Source organism: Triticum dicoccoides, chromosome 4A (genome assembly GCF_002162155.2).
Source record: "Triticum dicoccoides isolate Atlit2015 ecotype Zavitan chromosome 4A, WEW_v2.0, whole genome shotgun sequence".
Taxonomy (NCBI): domain Eukaryota; kingdom Viridiplantae; phylum Streptophyta; class Magnoliopsida; order Poales; family Poaceae; genus Triticum; species Triticum dicoccoides.
Window position 1 is genome coordinate 641448234 of NC_041386.1, and position 19328 is coordinate 641467561.

Here is a 19328-nt window from a genome sequence, read left to right on the forward strand (position 1 = left end):
TGGATTAGAAGATACTAGCGAACAAGATTAGGAGGGTGATATGCATATTAGAGTACACTGGTCACATGTAGATCTACTCATCTATGAATCTGTGAAACAGAAAACGTACAACACGAAAGTCGTGTCAAACAGCAAAGTAAAGCTACTCATCAAAGGAAATTTCTAATGGTCAAATGTGTGCCACAATTTTGTCAAAATTCATCCAAAAAGACTCCAGAACACAAAATTCAACATAAAGAGTGAAAGAAACTACGATCCGATCGCCCGAATAGAATCAGAACAACGAGGTGCATCCTTTTCGTGCACCGCTTATCTCGAATCAAAGCACAGTTGTGTAGAAGGAATAAAGGAGATTAAGTAGGTGAATAGAGAAAACCACCTGCAAACCACCTATAACCATGTACCATCAGAGCTACCCACGTGCACTGGAGAACATCGCTCGGGCCCGGCTTGCTGAAAACGGTTGATCCAGCCGTTTCCACTGAGACAGGCTCGGAGATGGTTTGAGAAGCGTGTCGTGCAAACCCGATAGTGTTTGCATTGAACAATGAAAAAAGTTGCATCCAGCGTGCCTGACTGAGGGTTACGCAGGTAGCCAAATGCCTCCTATATCTCACTTAAACGCGAGATAGAAGCTAGTTTTGCCTTAAGCAGGCATGTGGTGGGCCGACCAGTAGTGTCAGGTTCGTTCTTTTTTATATTTTATTTTTTAATTATTTTAAATTTAAAAAATATAATAAAATATATTATATATTTCGAAAAAATAATAACCTTATATTTTTATCGAGCATTTAAAATGATGTTAACGCAGTGCGAAAAACAATTTGTGCAAAGTTATTAAAAAATCATAGTATTCAAAACAAATGTTTTGACATTTAAAAAATGTACATGTGTTTCTAAAAGATTGTGACATATTTAAAAAAATATACTCCCTCCGTTCCTAAATAATTGTCTTTCTAGACATTTTAAATGGCTACCACATACGGATGTATGTAGACATATTTTAGAGTGTAGATTCACTCATTTTGCTCCATATGTAGTCACTTGTTGAAATATCTAGAAAGACAAATATTTAGGAACGGAGGGAGTACAATGTAAAAAAGTATTTCCTAATTCAGAAAAAAATATCCGTCCCATTGGAAAAAAGTTTGTGATTTTAGAAACTATTTACGCATTTCAAAAATACGTTCTTGAAAATTTGAAAGGAATTTTTATATAATGTAAAAAATGTACGTGCAGTTTGAAAAAATGTTTTGCATCGTTCAAAAATAATATTCATGACATTAAAAAAAGGTCACGTATTTCAGGAGAAAAGGTGATGGGCACGAAGAGTTTGGCAAGGTCGTGGCCAAGCTGTCAAGTTTGGCAAACAAGCCATGGTACTTGGACAGAGATGTGAGCAAGCATATGACCAGGGATGTTGAGAAGTTTTTCGAACTGGACTGAAGAATCACTGGAAATGGTTCAGTGGTGGGCATTGAGGGGCGTGGCTCAGTCCTCTTTGTCGCCCACAATGAAGAGCACTGGCTTCCGACAGATGTTTACTTCATTCCGAAGTTGAGTAGCAATATCATCAGTTTGGGGCAACTAGATGAATTTATCTGCAAGTACTCAGTGGACGAGGGGCTGATGACAGTACTGGACAAAGAGCGCAAGGTGCTGGCGAAAGTAAGAAGGGCATTGACAGACTGTACATACTGAACATTGAACAGTCTGCCCACTGTCGAAAGTTTCAGAAACTCCTTTGGTTATGGCATGCTCGTTTTGCAGTTGCACACAAAAGCTTTCATGCTCTACTGAAGGAAATCATGGAATCCGACTATGGTTGACATGGCAAAAAGTCTACTAAAGAGCAAGGGTCAGCCTGGACAGTTTTGGGGTGAAGTCAGTAGTGTCCACTGCAGTTTATCTGTTGAATCGTGCACCGACGAATTGAGCACTTGCACACGTTTGGCTGCATCGGACACATGAAGGAAGTTGGTGGTCACCTCACAAACAAAACTAGCCGACCAAAGTTCAGAGATGGCACTGATCGGGTATGAGCCAGACAGTAAGGCCTATAGGATGTTGGATCCTTGTGCAAAGAAATTGTGTGTCTCGAGATGTTGTGTTGGAAGAAGATAGACGCTGAGAATGAGCGTCGGGCGAAGTAGAGCAGAGGAACCCACATCTGTTGAAGTGGCAGGTAAAGAAGTGCCATGGAGAGAAGATATGGACAGACATCAGCTTGTTTAAGAGTAATGAAACTTGGGAGATCACTGATATGCCAAAGGGACACAAAGCAATTCGTTTGAAATGGATTTTACAAACTGAAGAAAGATCCCGGTGGCACATATATGCATAAACAAGAAATTGCAATATACTCTGATTGCCCATCTTCATATGTACTACTCAGATCACTCACGCCGAGTTCTCTTCTAGGTAGTACTTTCCATTTACAACTCTTGAGTCAGCTAATTAAAACTTTTGGAAAGTCTCAGACGGCACCGTGGAAAAAAGTCAAAATTGCTACACTCAGGGGAGGTATCTGAACATTTCTCTACTACACAGTCCAGCCTAGCTAGCTTAGCTACATGGGACCAAACAGTGAAGAAACGGATCTGAGCAGAGAGACGAAACGAATCAAGAATCTTTGGACGTAAGGATGAGTACCATCCCAGCTGCCAAAACTGCCGATCTTCCTCGTCGTTCGACGACCGGACTCCGCCGCGTCCTGCTCGCTGAGCTCGGCCATCTTCTCGGAGTGATCGCTGATGATGCTGGCTGCGCGGGCGTCCTCGGGGAGCACGATCTGGTACCCGTCCTTGAGCGCGTCCATGCCGTCCCCGTCGAGCAGCAGCTGCCAGAAGGCGCCGCCGACGAGCGGCCCGCCCCGGGACGCCGACTCGTAGATGGCGTCGAGCACCGTGCCGAGGAAGCGGTCCCTCCTCTGCGTGGCGGACGTGGCGTTCTCGCCGCCCTCCTCCCAGAGGAACTTGCCGTACTCGGTGACGAGGAGCGGCTTGCGGAGGTGGCGGTGGGTGTCACTGACATGCGACGCCGTCCAGTTGCGGAAGAAGCGCGCCTGCTGGTCGGCGGTGGAGCCCCAGAGCCAGACGTCCGGGTAGAGGTGGATGGTGGCGAAGTCGATCCCGGCGGCCTGGTGCGTGGCCACGAAGTTGGTGCCGTAGTAGATGCCCCACGGGTTGAGCTCCTTGCTCTCGTGCGCGCCGTCGCCGTAGAAGCCCTCCAGCCCCGCCGTGACCAGGTGGGCGGCGTCGATGGCCTTGAGGTACGGCGCCATCTCCTCCACCCACGCCTGCACCATGGCGCCCGTGGGGTCGGCGCCGCACCGGGGCTCGTTCATCAGCTCCCACCCGAAGATGGCCGGGTCGTCCCGGTACGCCACGCCGCTCACCGTGTTCACCCTCGTCAGCACCGTCTGTGTCACACGTACGTAGAGAAGAGACATCAATACTTATTTGGATTTAGATCACCGACGTGACAACGTGCTAACTGACACGTACGTACTTATATGGCACGTGTGGTGATGAATGAACTGGTGATTACCTTGACGTGGTTCTTGTAGTAGGACTTGACGAGGGTGTTGTCGAAGAAGTCGTCGGCGGAGGTGAGGTTGTGAGCGCCGGCGCCGGCGGCGACGTCCTCCCTCGCCCACTGGACGTACTGGCGCTTGCCGCCGAAGTCGTCGAAGTTGTTGGTAAGACAGAGGAGGAGGTATATCCCATGCCGCCTCGCCTCGGCGACGACGAAGTCCAGACCCTGCATGCGAAAAGCCCACACACAAGCTGTCATTTTGCACCGAGCAAGCTAGCCTCGCACCACCTGTCGGCACCTAACGTCGGCATCGAGGCCGACAGACGGATTGAACGGTGGCCTAGCTTACCTGGAACATGTCCTCGTGGTAGACGCTCGGCGAGGACTGCAGCGGGCGGTCGCCGCCGTCGCTGAATGCCCAGGTGCGCGCGAGGTTGAGGCCGTGCGCCGCCGCCTGCCGGAACGCCGACACCACCCCGCCCCGCCGCGACGGGTCGGACGCCATCTCCATGAGCCAGTAGGCGTTGAACCCGCTGAGGTACACCGTCCGGTCGCCGTCCCCCGCCACGAAGCGCGTGCCGTCCGTCCGCACCATGCCGCCGCCGTCCCCTCCGGCCGCGGCGGCATGCCACGGCACGACGACGAGGACAGCCAGGACGAAAAGGCCGACCACGAGATCAGCCGGCGGCCGTGGCCTCATCGCCGGACGTACGTATGGCCGCAGCCGCCGCGCGCTAGCTAATGGAGCTTTGGTGTGCACGCCCCTTTGGCAGCAGACAGAGCGCGCTGACGCGTACGTGCAGTGCGAGCTAGCTTGCCTAATTTGGCGCCAACTTAACCGGTGCTGGGCCGGCAGGCGTAGTAATAGAGCACGGCCGGTGCGAGGCAGAGCTCAGGCCTGGAACACGCAGGCACCTCATCACTTTCTACGTGGACAAACACGTCGACGCGCGGATCATCCCACCGGTGGATCCACGAAAGCGACTGCTGTGTTTGAATAGCATTGTGCTCGGTGTATGTACTCAGGCCATTGTTGTCTTCGAATTGAGCTTGGTGTTAGAGACACGCTGACGCCGGCGGCCGAACTGGAGCGCTTGCCATTTGACGTGTAGGCAAGGCAGGCGTAGCGGCCGTGGGGCCCACCTCCCAGAGAAGGGGAACTTGGATCTGTTTTCCAAACGCTCCGCTCCACCACAACGAGCCACCAGAGCTTGTGGTGCCTGGCTAGCCGGTCCCGTCACGTGATAAAATCGGCCGGCTTGGATCAACGGTCAAGATTAACTGTAAAAAATGTCGATGGAAAGTGAGTAGAAGAGCAGAGACGCACGTGTATATACCGAGCGTATGCGTATGCAACGAGCCACGAGGGGAGTGCATGTGTGCGTTCATAGGAATGAGTGTATGCGCGTGTATATAAGCGCTTGTGTCTGTACTGATGCTCAAAAAAGTGTCGGCTGTCAACTCGACGTCAACGTTCGCGCGTCAGCGCGTGGTCCGCGGAGATGACCTACGTACAGGGTACAGACTACAGTGAGTGCTCTACACTTGTGTTGGTCTCGACCGAGCTGGACCAGGAGTATCAAGCTTTCGACATAACATACAGGTTTAGTTATGTGATGTGTTCTCAAGAGGGGTTTGATACGTAGAATTGGTGACGGAACAACTACGGAAGTATGGCATGACAACTGGATACAAGGAAGCAACACCTTCAAACCTGTATGCAATATGGGTAGTGATCCCATACATCTTGTATCTGATCTGATGACGGAGGAGGGCGAGTGGAATGATGAAATTATCGAGAGAACCTTCATTGCCCCGGATGCAAATGCTATCATGAACATGCCAAGGCCGCGGGTAGCTATACCTGATTTTTGGGCATGGGGCTATGAGAGGTCCGGGATCTTCACGGTTCGATCAGCGTACAGAATGTTGATGGGAGATCGGGAAGAGGTTTTGAACCAGGTTGGCAGCTCCTCCCAAGGGGAGGAGGTGTGGAAATCATTATGGAGGCTGAAGGTCCAGCCCAAGATACGAATTTTCTGGTGGCGGGTCCTTAAAGGATTCCTGCCGGCGAAGGAAGAGTTATACCGAAGACATATAGGGGAAGATTATACTTGCCCAATGTGCGGCAATAAGGAGGAATCGCTGTTTCACTCTCTGGTTACATGCAATCATGCCAAACTGTTTTGGATAGAGGCAGAAGATTTCTTCGAGTTCAAGATACCAAAACTACATCCAGCGACGTGGTCGCGGGATTTGCTTGATCCCAGTTTCATTGGGAGAGACCGGGCGGCTGTCATTATATCAGTCATGTGGGCAATCTGGTCAAGCAGGAACAAATACACCCATGAGGAAGTCAAATATCAGCCCGGGAGATCGATGGTCCTAGTGAAGGAACTCATCCAAGCTGTGTACATCCCGCCCAATACAGAGGGGAGGTGTATTACGAAGGAGAGATGGAAGCCACCAGGAGCTGGTTGGTTGAAGATCAATACGGACGCTGCGCTGGATGGAAACGGGGTTTCCTCAGCGATCGGACTAGTGGCACGGGGCCATGATGGAGAATTGAAGCTCGCGAGAGGCCGCAAGCTGCCCGGGGTTACGGACCCGTATTGTGCAGAGCTGCTAGCTGTGAGGGAGGCTGTGCGTCTGGCTATGGAGAAGGGCTGGACGCGGGTGATCGTCGAGACGGACTGCAAGACTGTTATAAACGAGTATATGGCAATGGAGTGCAGGTCGACGGGTAGCCCAATCATCAGCGAGATCAAATCCTATCTCCAACACTTTCAGGGGTTGCAACTAAAATTTGCTAGCAGAGATGCCAATGAGGTTGCTCACTGGTGCGCCAGAGAGAGTCTGGATAGTGCTTCGATTGTAAACTTTTTTGATGTTTTCCCTGCTTCATTGATTGCCCTAGCGCAATTGGATGTAAACCGTCTTATTAATGAATAAAGGCCTTGAGGGCGGTTCTAAAAAAAAAGTTATGTGATGTGTTGCATGCTGGTGTGGTTAAACCACCGTCATACCATGTGTTGCATGCTGATGTGTTGCATGCTGCGCACGTGCAATACTAGTGCGGTTAAACCACCGTCACAACTCACAACGCATCGATCACCATGCCGATCTGAGGTTTCGTTTTTTTTTTTTTTTTGAAAGGCGATCTGAGGTTTCGTTGGTCTCATCGAAGGCCTCGTCCTGTGTCCAGACTCCAGAGCGTGTGCCGTTTGACGCGTAGCTGCACATAGAAGTTTCACGGGGCCCACATACGGGAAGAGAAGAAAGAAGCAATTGTTCCACTCCAGGTTTTCGCCTTGGGACCATGCAAAGAAAAAAAAAGGTTTTCGCCTTGGGATAGATCCCATGCACCAGACACAGTAGCCGGGTGCATGTAAAAACTGTCGACGGAGAGGGAGAGAGACGAGTTGTGCACCACCGTTCGTGCTGACCCGTCACCACGTGGCGGTATAGGAAGCGCGCTGTGTACGCCGCAGTGGCTCGTCCGTCGGCCGACCAGAGACAACGCCGACGCCGATCGACGTTGACGTATATATATGGCCGACTTATAAAGCGCACTGACATATTGACTGGTCTAAGCACCTACTGTTCGTCAGTTGCCGGAGAATCTAATTTGCGTCGTCGGTCGATTTTATGCGAATTAAGCAGACCAGCTCCGATAGCTCCTCCAAAAACCTTCTCTAAAGGTCATTTTATGGGACGATCGCACAATTTATGTGAAGTTGTCTAGCACCTACGTTTCTCAGTTTTCACAAATATCTTACCATAAAATTATTTTTCTCTATTTTTGGTTACAAAAAGCCTAGCTAATAGCCTGCTGCCCGCAACGAGGTGTCGCGGGTGGGCATGCGGCACGCTGAAGGAACTCGCTAGAGCGGCGGTGGTCGGCAGTGCTAGTGGTGGCATGGCGGCAGCCGAAGGAGGAAGAAGAGGCGTGACGGTGGGGAGGCTCACCGACGGGCGGCATCGTCAACAGCTGCCGGCATAGCTGGGGTGCGGCGCACGAGGCACATCACGAGAGAGCTCCTCTCCTAACGACGTGGCGTGAAACTTCAGGCGGTGCTGGTGGTGGCATGGCAACGGTGGCTGGCTGTGCTGGTGGTGGCGGGCCGACGGTGCTGTTGGGTGGTGTGGTAGCGCGGCGTGGCGGCGGCATGAGGGTATCTGGGTGTGTAAGTTCAAGCGGTTTTAACCCACCAAAATTACACGGGAAGATCATCATACCGTAACCATGAGGAGAATTGGGGGAAATTACACGGGATCCCGTAAAATCAATCTGGATTTATGGGAGCTTTTAGGGGGCTATTTTGGCCTCAACTTCGGGTAAACAATATTATTTTTTACAGATAGGGGAGCTATTGGAGTTTATCTAAGACATTGACAAGGGCGTCACGTCGAGTGGCGGCGAAGCTTGGGGACGTCTCACGAGACCAAGCTAGGAGTGACGCGAAGCCGACACGGGGCGGCAGTCTGAACGATGAAGCGCCACCATCCGCTCGACAACTCACATGTGCCATCACGAGGTAGCCAAGACAACCGCGATGAGCAACCACCAAGGGGTGGGGGAAAGGGCACCTCCTTCCACTCCCAGCCTGGCATTAGCCACCAAGTCACGACGGTCTGGCAATGAAGCACCAATACATGCTTCCCCATCAAGTCCCAGTGGACTAGAGGAACGACTTAGTGACTATCGACAGCCATCGACAAGCAAGCCCTGACCATAGCCCTCTTGCCTAGGCCTAGGCAAGCCCGCACGACGCCACACCTGTGGTCTTCGCGATGATCCGCCCAACGGTGCCATAGCTACTCCTGGATACGCCTTGCCCACCACCACCGCTCGCGCAGCTCTTAGCCCACGACGGCCATTGTCGTTGAACGCCCAATTTTGGGGAAACCCGCATCACCGACATGACCACTGCCCACGCGCACCACCCTCATGCCAATACGCTACCATCGCCAGCCACCACCACCCGCGCGGACCACCCCCTGCCAATATGCTACCATCGCCAGCCACCACTAGCATCGCCAGCCACCTCACGAGACGCAAACTGCGGCCAACAAGGGAATGGGACGGGGCCGAGACCGGCGGTGGCTAGGGTTAGCCCCTCGTCGCTCGGGCGAGGGGGGGGGGGGTGTTCTGGCTCTGTGTCAGTCCCGACCTATTACGTCTAACAAACACCACTACTTTATGATACTTTTCCCTGCAAGAGGTCTCCCGTTGACGACCACACTTAATTTTGTCAAGTTGATAGACCTCGCTAATTCAGCCATACATAGAAATGACTGCTTTTTTTGAGAGAGAAAGCCGTCATAGCGATTTATATTTCATACGCAAAAATCGATATATCGTTTGTTAAAGATGACTGTTTTCTAGTATGTGGCTAGTTGTCATTCATTTTATGCTTTTCACATGATGTCAGGGATCACATCACACGTGTAACACGTGCCGAGTTGATTAATTGGGAAGATCCAACTCCTCCTCCTCATCTAATAATTACGAATAGCAGTCGCTGTGTAAATAATGGACCGTGTCAAGCCGGCACAAGAAAACACAGAGAGTAACTTTTTGCTTGCGAGGAGGATAACTGCACCTGGTTTTGTGCTTCGTGTTGGCAACCCATCCAACTGATCACACCAGCAACAGCAAAGCCCCAAAGCTGGACACGTCGGCGATATACTAGGGCCGCGTTCGGTAGTCATCCGCGGAGCGGAGCGCGCGGAGCAGGCTTCAAGCGACTCCGCAAATTATAGCTTTAATCAGCTGGATTGCCGCTCCGCTCCGGCCTAGCTTACCTGTGCTTGAGATGAGGTAAACAGAGAGCCTTTTTCTAAAATTTGCATCGTGAACCGTTTAACTTGGTAAAACTCTGTCTAACTGAAGAAACTAATGTTTCACCAGCGTGGGACGCAGTAACATCGAGATGATGGGAGAGTAAATCATCAGCCCCTGCGTACAGCGCTCTGCCTTTTTGCCAAGTTGCGACTTCACCGTCCAGTGGCCGGCCGTGTTTTGACTTTGAGGTTAACTTGTGGAGGAGGAGAAGTGTGTGCTGATATGCTTGCCATTTTGTTACGTTTGCTCGACAGCCGACAGGGTAAATATAAAACAAGCCAAACAAGCTTCCTCTGCACGAACTCCCTTGATGCGCAACAGAAAGTGCAGCAACCCGATCGATCGAGATAGTCTTAAATTTGATCGCTTTCGGTGTTGCATCTGCGGAGATCCCTGAAAAGAGCTGTGAAACGAACCCTGATCGAACACGATGGACTGATGGTAGCACGGGACAGAGACACCCGCACTCCTGTCGCTCGATGTGAACTTCTCTACTACTGCATACAGTGTCCGAGACGGCATCTGTCTTAACTGAGTGATCGCTGGGTTCATTCCCAGAGCAGCACGGTTCTTTCCGTTCAGGACGCATTCGCCATGGACGCCCAGGAAGGATCATGCTTGGCTCCAGAGCTGTCTACTGATGGATGGCCTGGCCTGGCCGGACACATCTCCAGCCTCTTTTCGCCTGGACCGCTCGTGTCAGGACATGTAGACATGGTGACATAGCTCAGCTTTGGTCACTTCAGATGCGTCTCACTCACTCTGATCAACTCATGTTCTTTCACCTCCTTCTTTCTTTGGGATGAACTGTCAGTGTCGACAGAACTTCCTTCTTTGAGAAACTGAAGACAAAGTCTTGTGATCAGCTCCCTTTGGCCTTGCGGTGCGAGGTCAGCTGAGTGCAAGATGACGGCTCTATCGATGGAGTGAATTTTGAGCAGTGAATCCAGGCATGCGTTGGCATCATCACGTCTGATTACTGTGCCTGATGAAAACAAAGATTGATCACCGTGGGGCCTCGGAAGGTTGGATGATGAGTTGAATCAAGTTAATGCAGGTCGGTAGCTGACATGTTCGTCTCCTCCTCGATCCTTCTCCGCCTCATCCAATCCAGCAGCAACACCACGAGAAACTGAAACAAATCACACTGAAAACGACGGCACGTGGAAATAAATACCGAATTAATCGGCAATGTTCATGATGCAAAAATCAATCCCTTTCCGACTTTTTTTCTGATTTGTTTTCCACCTCATCTTTTACAATAATAATCCGATCAACAGGGTAACCGGTGAATGCATGAAAATGTAGGTTCTGATTTTTAACAACAGTTTGCATGAAATGTGCACCGCCATCTGTTAATAAAAGTTCCTCGCATGTTGTTCAACCTTGTAAAACAAATCTCGATGGTTCTTCCCATTTGGTCGTGGTTGCTTTTGTCGTGTCGCGGCGCCCGTGCACCAATATACTTTCTCCGTATCAAAATATAAGATGTTTTTGCAGTTTAAAATTAAACTGCAGCGTGCATTTTGTAGCACTCCTTTTCCCACAGGTGCATAGCCATCTGTAAGATAGATACCACAATATGATTGACACCGATCAAGATAAGAAAACGAAGAAACAGGGGACGGTGCAGAGACAATCAGATTGATGCTGTCTTCATTTTTTTGCCACAGATGATGCCTCCCTGCAATCAGCACGTTTATGCCAAGCTATCAGTGTGTTGCTCTGCAAGACTAAAACTTCAGCGTCACCATAATTACCGCTCTAATAATGGTTGGATGTTGCCAGGTTTTTATAGGACTACGAAATAATCCTAAGAAACAAGTCCCTCCAATCAGACAACCCATTCAGAGGAAAAGAAAACTTAAAATTAAGAAACGTGCCCATGTGTTTTTTTGTTGTCTTTTTACTAAGAACATGGCCCAATTAAAAAAAAAAAACCATTCCTCTCCAAACCCTGCGCACCATGTTGCCACCTCTATGTAGTTTGCTCCTTCGACTTTGTCTTCATCATATCGATGTAGCCTTTGGTGCTTGCGTGAAGCATGTCTCAAATAATGGAGGTTTGGCTCTTAAATTTTCAGCTCTTCCGGTAGTGATGGTTTCTTCTACGGGGCGCTGGTTCGGCAGGACTGTCGCCTACTCGCCCTAATGACTTCCCGTCCACGATCAATACGGTGGTGCACCATCTTTTCGTTGTGTATAGGATGAAGTCGGTCGAACCCTGGGATTTTAACATAACCTTTTTTATTATTACTAGCAAAAGGGCCCGTGCGTTGCAACGGAAGAGAAAACATAACACACACTCTTAACCCAACAACCATCACTCAAGACCATAATAGGTCCATCTCTTTTATTTTTGCGAGGCATCATATTTGTGTTGCCGCTTATTCTCCTTCTCACCCTCGCCGGCGATGGCCTCGGTGTTCATACAAAACAAAACAAAAATGTGTTTGAATATGGTTAAGGCGTCTCTCTCTCTCTCTCTCACTCTCGCGATGAGAAATCTGTCGTTTTCCCCTATGACATTTTTCCGAGGTATGCATGTGTAGTTATCGATGTTTACTTTTCCTTATATTGTTATAGTGGGCTTTTTATTTCCAATCCGGATCATCGCCGGTACGAAAGGAAAACGGATCTTACGCTATAAATTATAAGTTTGCTCCCAAAACCATATTTTAAAAATATTTAACAGGTAAATTAACATCATATTTAGATTTCACACATTTTTTCTAATAAAATTTTATATATAATATGTTAAAATCGAAGTTACGGTTTAAAAGATATGGATAATTTAGAAAATCACTTGTTTGACTTAAATATATTTCAAAATAATATTTAAAAATACTTAACAGGTAAAAATAATCTCATATTCATATTTTACATGTTTTTTAATCAAATTTCATATATAACATATTCAAATCGGAGTTACCGTTTAAAAGATATGGATGATTTAAAAAAACATTGTTTGACTTAAATATGATCCGTGGATGAATTACCTAAAACATCAGGGGTTTTAAAAAAATATAAAATAACGGTTCGGTTGTGACTTAAATCCGGACTGCAGGTTGATTTCAAAAAAACATAGAGACTTTTGTGTATAATATGGAAAACGTTTCGTTTTAACTTAAAACAGGACCGCCGGTTAATTTCACTGAAATAAAGGAACTTTTCTGAAAAATGTCATGACGAAAGAAAGAAATCCAATTTGCTTCATTATTAAGTAAAGAGGTAAAGATAAAGATTTACATGGGCATTTGCACTGCTATTTTTAATAGATTTGAGAGCTTTCCCAAAGAAAACAATCTTATAAAATATCACAAAATACTGTTTGAAACAAGAAGACAAATGTAAACCGAGCGTAGCTCAGATGATTAGAATCCTTGTAGTGGAACCAATCCACTAAGATTTATGTCCTAAACTTGACACCGATGCTCACTTTTTTCTGAATTTGTTTTAGATTTTCCAACTATATTCGTTGAGTGGGAGGAGACGTTCTTGTCGACTACAAAACGTCGGTGGTGACTTCGTAAATCTCAAGTCTCGATGGTACGAATAGCGTAGTCGGAGGATGTGTGGAGGTGTGTCTCTGTCGGATCTCATGGGATTTGGTCGGTGCTGATCTTCGGTGAATCTATCCGGATCCAGTTTTTGTTCGTCCTCGTTCATGTGGTTCCAGGTTTGATCTTTCCAATCTACAACTCTTTTCATCGGTGATGATTGCTGCTTTGGTGCGCTAGTCCTTTGGGACCTTAGCATGACGACTTTCCGACTGTTTACTACAATAAGGTTTGCCCGTCTCCGGAGATGAAGGGGTGATGACGGCGGCACGCCTTCGGCTCGCTCCAGTGTGCTTGTAGTCGTCGCTAGGAGGTCCATAGATTTGGCTGTAATTTTTATTACCTCTTGTGTTCTCTGTACTACCATGATTGATGAATAGATTAAAAAATTTCTCTTGACAAAAAAAGTATACGCTGTTAAAAGAACACGAACACGAACAACAAGACAAGTGATAGAATCCACTGCACAGACACGTGCACGGCCCACCCGAATCAGGCACCGTCTCAAACTAGTCGGGGCCTCGGGGGTAAAATCAGGCCCACTCCCTCCTCGCTCGAAAAATCCAACTCGCTCGAATCGAAACCTATGGTTAGGATTCGCCGAGCCGCCGTCTCGCCGTCGGCGCCATGTACAACGGCATCGGGCTGCAGAGCGCGCGCGGGTCCGGCACGAATGGGCACGTCCAGACGAACAAGTTCTTCATCCAGCCCCGGACCGGCGGCCCGCCGCCCAAAGCGCCGCTCCACAGCCACGACGACGGCGCCGGTGGGATGCGGAAGCCGAACAAGGAGATCCTGGAGCACGACCGGAGGCGGCAGGTGGAGCTGCGGCTGGTCGAGCTGAGGGACGCCCTCGAGGAGCAGGGCTACACGGAAGCCGAGATCGAGGAGCGCCTCGAGGAGGCGCGCAAGCAAGCCGAACTGGAGGCTGCCGGCGGCGGCGCCGCGGGTGCAGCACCGCGTCCAGGCGAAGGGTATGGATCTAAGAATTGCTCATATACCAGTTTTGTAATGTGAAACTGTTGGATAAGGAGGCCAGTGACAGATTTTTGACAAATACATTCATGTGCAAGTTTTGAATCTGATCTCTTCATTTGCTGTTGGAGGATATTCACATTGAAAACATAATTGTTTCCTGAATTTTGGCTCAGTATCACAATTTATAGCTTATGCTGTTCGTAGTGAAGAAGCATAATCTTGGTTTCCTGTATTGTTATTTTACAGTTCATGTGTGCAGTTTATCTTCTGTTAGGTAGATTGGCAATAGTTTCTGACAAGAAGGTAAACTCTTCTCAGGTTCACGGGCACGCAGAGCCACCATGTCGCAGCACGCAAGGAGAAGAAGCTCGAGGCGATGAGGGCTGCTCTTGGGCTAGATGATGAGGTTGGACAGAAGAAGAGTTCTCAAGTAGACAGTGATCCGGAGTCTGGGGAGCTTGTATCTGGGAAGGCTGGATTCTGAAGAGTATGTTGGACATTGATGTTCAGAACGACAGGAAGGCTTTCAAGTTTCAAGGATGGTAAAAAGCATAGAGAAGGAAAAAAGGGAATGACAACAGCACAAGTTCTAGGAAGAGTAAGCATGGGTATGATTCAGAAGATGATTCTGAGACTGGCCATGATGATGAGAAAAGGGGGAAAGAAACACATGAAGAAATCCTTCTTAGATGGAGATGTTGATCCTGTGATTGTTCATAAGAAGGCAACTATGTAAGCTATGTATATCTAACCAGTGCTTTTAATTGTTGGAGATGAACCTTGCTAAAACTTGGCTTGATGCTCATTTCAGAAGGGTGTGTTTTGCCTTTTGCTGTCGGGAAATTTGATCATTTGCCAGGGACTTATCATTTGCAACCCTTTACTTGGGATTACTTGATTAGCCCCCATTTTACCTGGAATTGTTGATCATTTGCCCTATTCATCAATTTACTGATTACTTAATTTTTTAATCCACATAGTACATTTGGCACCTTTTGCAATTCCTCCCCGCTCGTATCTATTTGCTGCAGATGATGCACAGATATCATGATATGATTGACAGAGACCAAGAGGACGGTGCGGATTGATGTTATCTTCATTTATATTTGTGACAGTGCCTCCTTGCAACCAGCACGTTTATGCAAGCTATCAGCGTGTTGCTCTGAAAGACTGAAACTTCGGCGTCACCATAATTACTGCTCTAATAATGCTTGGTTGCCGTCAGCGTAGTCTAGGGACCAATCAGTGTATCCCAATTATCAGCTACCAAAATGATATACATCATGTATATATCTAGTTTCAGGTAACAAGCATAGATGAATTACTGTGTGATTGGAATTCTGTACTCAGTATTTGACATGCCAATAACAAAGAGGTTTACAGATATCGCACCTGTTTCTGTTCTCTCTTCCAACTAGCAGTACTAAACTATTAAATCTGCTTAAGTGCATGATTCTTCTCAGTTATTTTGCCCAAGCTCGCAGACTGAATACTCCATTTCCAAGTGTTGGTTTACAAGGTTGCATGGGCAGAAGCCAAAGTGCAGAAATAGACAGAAAATGAATCTTCCATTTGCAACGCTGATTCAATGTTGATACAAAGATCAGATAACATTAAAGAGGGGCCATGTCTGCAGAGCGACTCCAATGACTACAGAAAGAATTGTTCAAACAGACGGGAAAAAAGAGAGAATATTACATGCGACCCTGGAAATATCAACAGGAAAATTCAGAACTCAAGCCCATTCTCTCTAGCAGCATCGGCTAGAGCTTTGATGCGGCCATGGTAGAGGAAACCCCCTCGGTCAAAGACCACTTTGGTGATTCCTTTCTCCAAGCAGGACTTGGCTATCACTTCACCAATCTTTTGTGCCACTTCCTGGAAACCAAGCACCACAACATTGAACTATCATCAGAAACTAAGCAGTGCCTTTGAGTAACAAACAATTACAGATGCAAGTTTTAGTTTGTTGATTGCAATACACCAAAAACAAATGTCCTCAGAGCATCATGGGCCTCTACAGACTTGTAGAACATTGATGTTATTAGTGTATCGCACAAAAGCAAGTTCTGTCACTGAAAACCTAGATGTCTAAAACCAGCAGAAGCAACCATACAAGTTAGAAGCATCTTTTATTTTCTGAAAACAGAGCACAGACCTCTACAAGTTCTCTTGAGATACATCAGTACAATGTTCCCTCAAATATCCAAGTTCCAATAGTCTATCTAGAAGCTACTGCCTTGCCAATATGGCTCCACTCATCTCCACCTAGTGTAGGCTTCAACTTGGTGGATATAAGAACTAAGAATGGCCGTTTGATTTGACTGAAAAATGTCACAATGCCAGCAATTGTACAATTATCTATAGCAAATGTTGAATTACCCACATATAAATAGGAAACAAGTTTGGTCATTTTGGGAATGTACAATGATAAATCTAAAATTCTGCTTAGACTCCTAGTGACAATTCTATTATAAACAAAAAATATATAGGGGAGTATAACAGACAGTGAGTTTGACAGCAATTCCTTACTGAAACCAATTTCTTTTCCAAAGGTTCAGCCAGTTAAAATGGTATACAGTACTGTACAGTCTTATTTATACGAAAGGGAACATAGAACCGCAAAACAAGTTGATATTATGTTGCGGCCATATTAGCTTAATATGAATGAAAATACAACTCAAAACCAACTTACAGTTGTTGGCCCAGCAGAGTACTCAAGCTCCTTTGAAAGAGCTTTGTGCATTGTTGAGGCAGAAGCCAGAGTGCATGACTTTGTATCGTCGATCACCTGAGCATACAAATGCTTGTTTGAGCGGAAAACGCTCAGTCTTGGCCTCTCTGTGGTGCCACTCACCTGAAAGGGAAAATGTGTAATGACCATATCAGTCCTGATTCCATTGACAATAATATAAGCTTATACAGTGTAAACATCACACCATTCGTCACCCATTGAACCATCCTTCTATCTTGGTTGGTGTGGAAAAGTTTTCCGATGCATATAATTTTTGTGTCCAATCACTCGATTTGTGTGCCTAGATTGCATCTAGTGCAACATTAAGTTAACCATCTCTCTTCTACATCACCAACCTCACCAAGAATCTGAGTTGGCATAGGATTACATACAAGTGGCATGGCGTTTTATAGATGCGCTAGCTACATTGCAATCCCTCGACTCTGCCTACATCCGGCGGCAGTCACTGGTACAAACAATTCTCTGCAAAACTAACCATGGGAGGCACTTGTATGGTAACTAGATGCATCAACAGGAGCTCAACTGCTCAAGTGCCCAATCTGACATATTGCAGACGTTCAGCAACACGAAAGACATCTGCGTTTAATTTACTGCCGCAATAAACTAAGGACATTTCGTCAAACGCTTTAACGGCATGGCATTGCCCTATCAACTCCATGCAGAGAGAGCGCGCGCGCTTCCAGTGAAACAATTGACCGCGTATTGGAAGAGAGACTTAAAATAACGGAGGCCAATCTTCGTCCCGGAGGTTCACTAGTACTAGTACCTTCTTGCGGAGACGGTCGTGGCGGGCGATGCGGTCGGCATTGGGCGTGGACACCTTGGCCTTGGCGAGGACGACCAGGGCGGCCCGCCGCGCCGGCGAGTGCGAGGGCGCGGAGGCGGACGGGAGGTGGACGCCGCGGCTGCCCGACACGAAGGCCGGGAAGGAGTGGGTGGCGCCGGCGAGCGCCGGCGAGGCTAGCATGGCTCACTTTGCGCTGCTCTGCTGGTCGCTGGGGTTCGTCGTCTCACGCGCCTAATGGCTCGCCTTATCCTATCCACCCTCTCGCGTTTCTTTAAGCTGCTCTGCTCTGCTGGACCGAATTACAGAAAAGACCTCGTACTTTGGTCATTTGTGAACATATATCGTCCCGTAGAGCAGAGAAAAGGAAAATACATACAGTGTAACAAGGCTTCTTATGGCTTCGTCAATCTTTAAAATAGTTGACAGCTGCGAATCAACCTGTGGTTGAGTAGGTCAGGTGAACAGTGGTATCCTCAACCCACCAGGGTTCAAATCTTGGTGCTCGCATTATTTCTGGATTTATTTCAGGATTTCCGGCGATACGCTTTCAGTGGGAGGAGACGTTCCCGTCGACGACGAGGCGCCTACGGTGACTTCGTAAATCTCAAGATGATATGCCGATTCAGTCTCTCGGAGGTGCTCATAGGGGTAGGGTGTGCGTGTGTGCGTTCATAGGGGTGAGTGTATGCGCGTGTATATGAGCGCTTGTGTCTGTACTGATGCTAAAAAAAATAGTTGACAGCTTATTTTCATTTTTCAAAGAATGTGCGGAAGATGGTAGACAAAACTCACTACACCGATGGCTCCGAATTAACTTACCAGAAAAAAAATCATCTGATCAGATTTTGTACTGATATTGAGAATTACAATATCTACAATCAAACTTCTCAACATCGTGGTCAATACGTGCCACTAGTGCACGTGTTGAACTACGGTAACTACCATGGAGATACGTTGATAAGATTTTTTACTATTACGACATCCGTGCATCTTTTGCATACTTCTAAAACTAATACATCATTGCTAACTATGAAATTATTACTATGTCTTTCAACAGATAATCCCAGAAAATTATGTGCCTCATTTGATGTATCAGAAAGGTAACCTTAATGTTTTAAACATACAGTCATGTCACACTACTAGGGAAAACCTTATACACAGAATGTTACCAGTAGCGCTGTACAAAATCAAACGCTACTGCTAATTAGTAGCAGCGCGCGTAAATAAACCGCGCTACTGCTATGACTTTTGCAGTAGCGCGTACTGGCGAAAAGCGCTGCTGCTATGTTTGAACTGAGCGCACATGGCTAGCCCAACCTAGCAGTAGTGCGTATACTGGCCCAGCGCTACTGCTACGCTCCTTAGCTGTAGCGCGCTTACGTGTAAGGCGCTGCTGCTAACGGAAATAAAATAAAGTGAAAAACAAGTAGAAAAGTAAATGAAAATAAAAGAAATAGAAAAGGAAGAAAGAAAAAAATAAAATGTAAAGAAAAATAAAAGAAAAAAGGAAAAAAGGAGAAAGGAATAGCAGTAGCGGGTTTCAGTAAACGCGCTATAGTTAACATAGCTATAACGCGTTTCCGGAAACTCGCTACCGTTACGTTTCACTTAAACAGCGGTCCCCCCTCCCCCGCCCCCGGCACCACTTCTTCCACAAATCCCTCGCCCTCGCCGCCATCTCCCCAATTCGTCGTCGCCCACTTCGCCGCCGTCTCCTGCCGGCGTGGACGCCCGCAACCTCACCGTCTCCCCCCAAGGCCGTCGCCATCCTCATCACCGCCGCCCGAGGCCGCCCTCAGCCTCACCGCCGCTGCCCGAGGCCGCCCTCGACGTCACCGTCGGCGCCCTCCACCTCACCGCCGC

General features: G+C 47.7%; 3 protein-coding genes across 3 annotated transcripts; 1 reads left to right on the plus strand and 2 right to left on the minus strand.

The window, feature by feature from the left end:
• Positions 1-2326: 2326 nt before the first annotated feature.
• On the minus strand, positions 2327-4435 carry LOC119287614 (mannan endo-1,4-beta-mannosidase 3-like). The gene is made up of 3 exons (XM_037567194.1): positions 3887-4435; positions 3550-3762; positions 2327-3421 (listed from the first exon to the last, which is right to left on the minus strand). The coding sequence occupies exons 1-3, from the start codon at positions 4235-4237 to the stop codon at positions 2570-2572; spliced, it is 1416 nt and encodes a 471-aa protein (XP_037423091.1). The 5' UTR covers positions 4238-4435; the 3' UTR covers positions 2327-2569.
• Positions 4436-13454: 9019 nt separating this feature from the next.
• On the plus strand, positions 13455-14801 carry LOC119287616 (serine/arginine repetitive matrix protein 2-like). Its single transcript, XM_037567196.1, has 2 exons — positions 13455-13919; positions 14242-14801. Exons 1-2 carry the CDS (start codon positions 13573-13575, stop codon positions 14405-14407), a joined length of 513 nt encoding a protein of 170 aa, XP_037423093.1. The 5' UTR covers positions 13455-13572; the 3' UTR covers positions 14408-14801.
• A 603-nt stretch (positions 14802-15404) lies between these two features.
• Positions 15405-17722, minus strand: LOC119287615 (50S ribosomal protein L18, chloroplastic-like). The gene is made up of 3 exons (XM_037567195.1): positions 17445-17722; positions 16619-16780; positions 15405-15801 (listed from the first exon to the last, which is right to left on the minus strand). Exons 1-3 carry the CDS (start codon positions 17643-17645, stop codon positions 15652-15654), a joined length of 513 nt encoding a protein of 170 aa, XP_037423092.1. The 5' UTR covers positions 17646-17722; the 3' UTR covers positions 15405-15651.
• Between the last annotated feature and the right edge of the window lie 1606 nt (positions 17723-19328).

What these genes read in the sequence shown, in the direction of transcription:
- LOC119287614 (XM_037567194.1), bottom strand. Translation starts at nt 4,237, where the DNA reads ATGAGGCCACGGCCGCCGGCTGATCTCGTGGTCGGCCTTTTCGTCCTG. An exon ending in ACCACGAGGACATGTTCCAG is followed by an intron (nt 3,763 to 3,886) that starts GTAAGCTAGGCC and finishes TTTCGCATGCAG; the next exon opens with GGTCTGGACTTCGTCGTCGC. An exon ending in ACTACAAGAACCACGTCAAG is followed by an intron (nt 3,422 to 3,549) that starts GTAATCACCAGT and finishes CGTGTGACACAG; the next exon opens with ACGGTGCTGACGAGGGTGAA.
- LOC119287616 (XM_037567196.1), top strand. Translation starts at nt 13,573, where the DNA reads ATGTACAACGGCATCGGGCTGCAGAGCGCGCGCGGGTCCGGCACGAAT. An exon ending in GCACCGCGTCCAGGCGAAGG is followed by an intron (nt 13,920 to 14,241) that starts GTATGGATCTAA and finishes AACTCTTCTCAG; the next exon opens with GTTCACGGGCACGCAGAGCC.
- LOC119287615 (XM_037567195.1), bottom strand. Translation starts at nt 17,645, where the DNA reads ATGCTAGCCTCGCCGGCGCTCGCCGGCGCCACCCACTCCTTCCCGGCC. An exon ending in ACGACCGTCTCCGCAAGAAG is followed by an intron (nt 16,781 to 17,444) that starts GTACTAGTACTA and finishes TTTCCCTTTCAG; the next exon opens with GTGAGTGGCACCACAGAGAG. An exon ending in ACTCTGCTGGGCCAACAACT is followed by an intron (nt 15,802 to 16,618) that starts GTAAGTTGGTTT and finishes CTTGGTTTCCAG; the next exon opens with GAAGTGGCACAAAAGATTGG.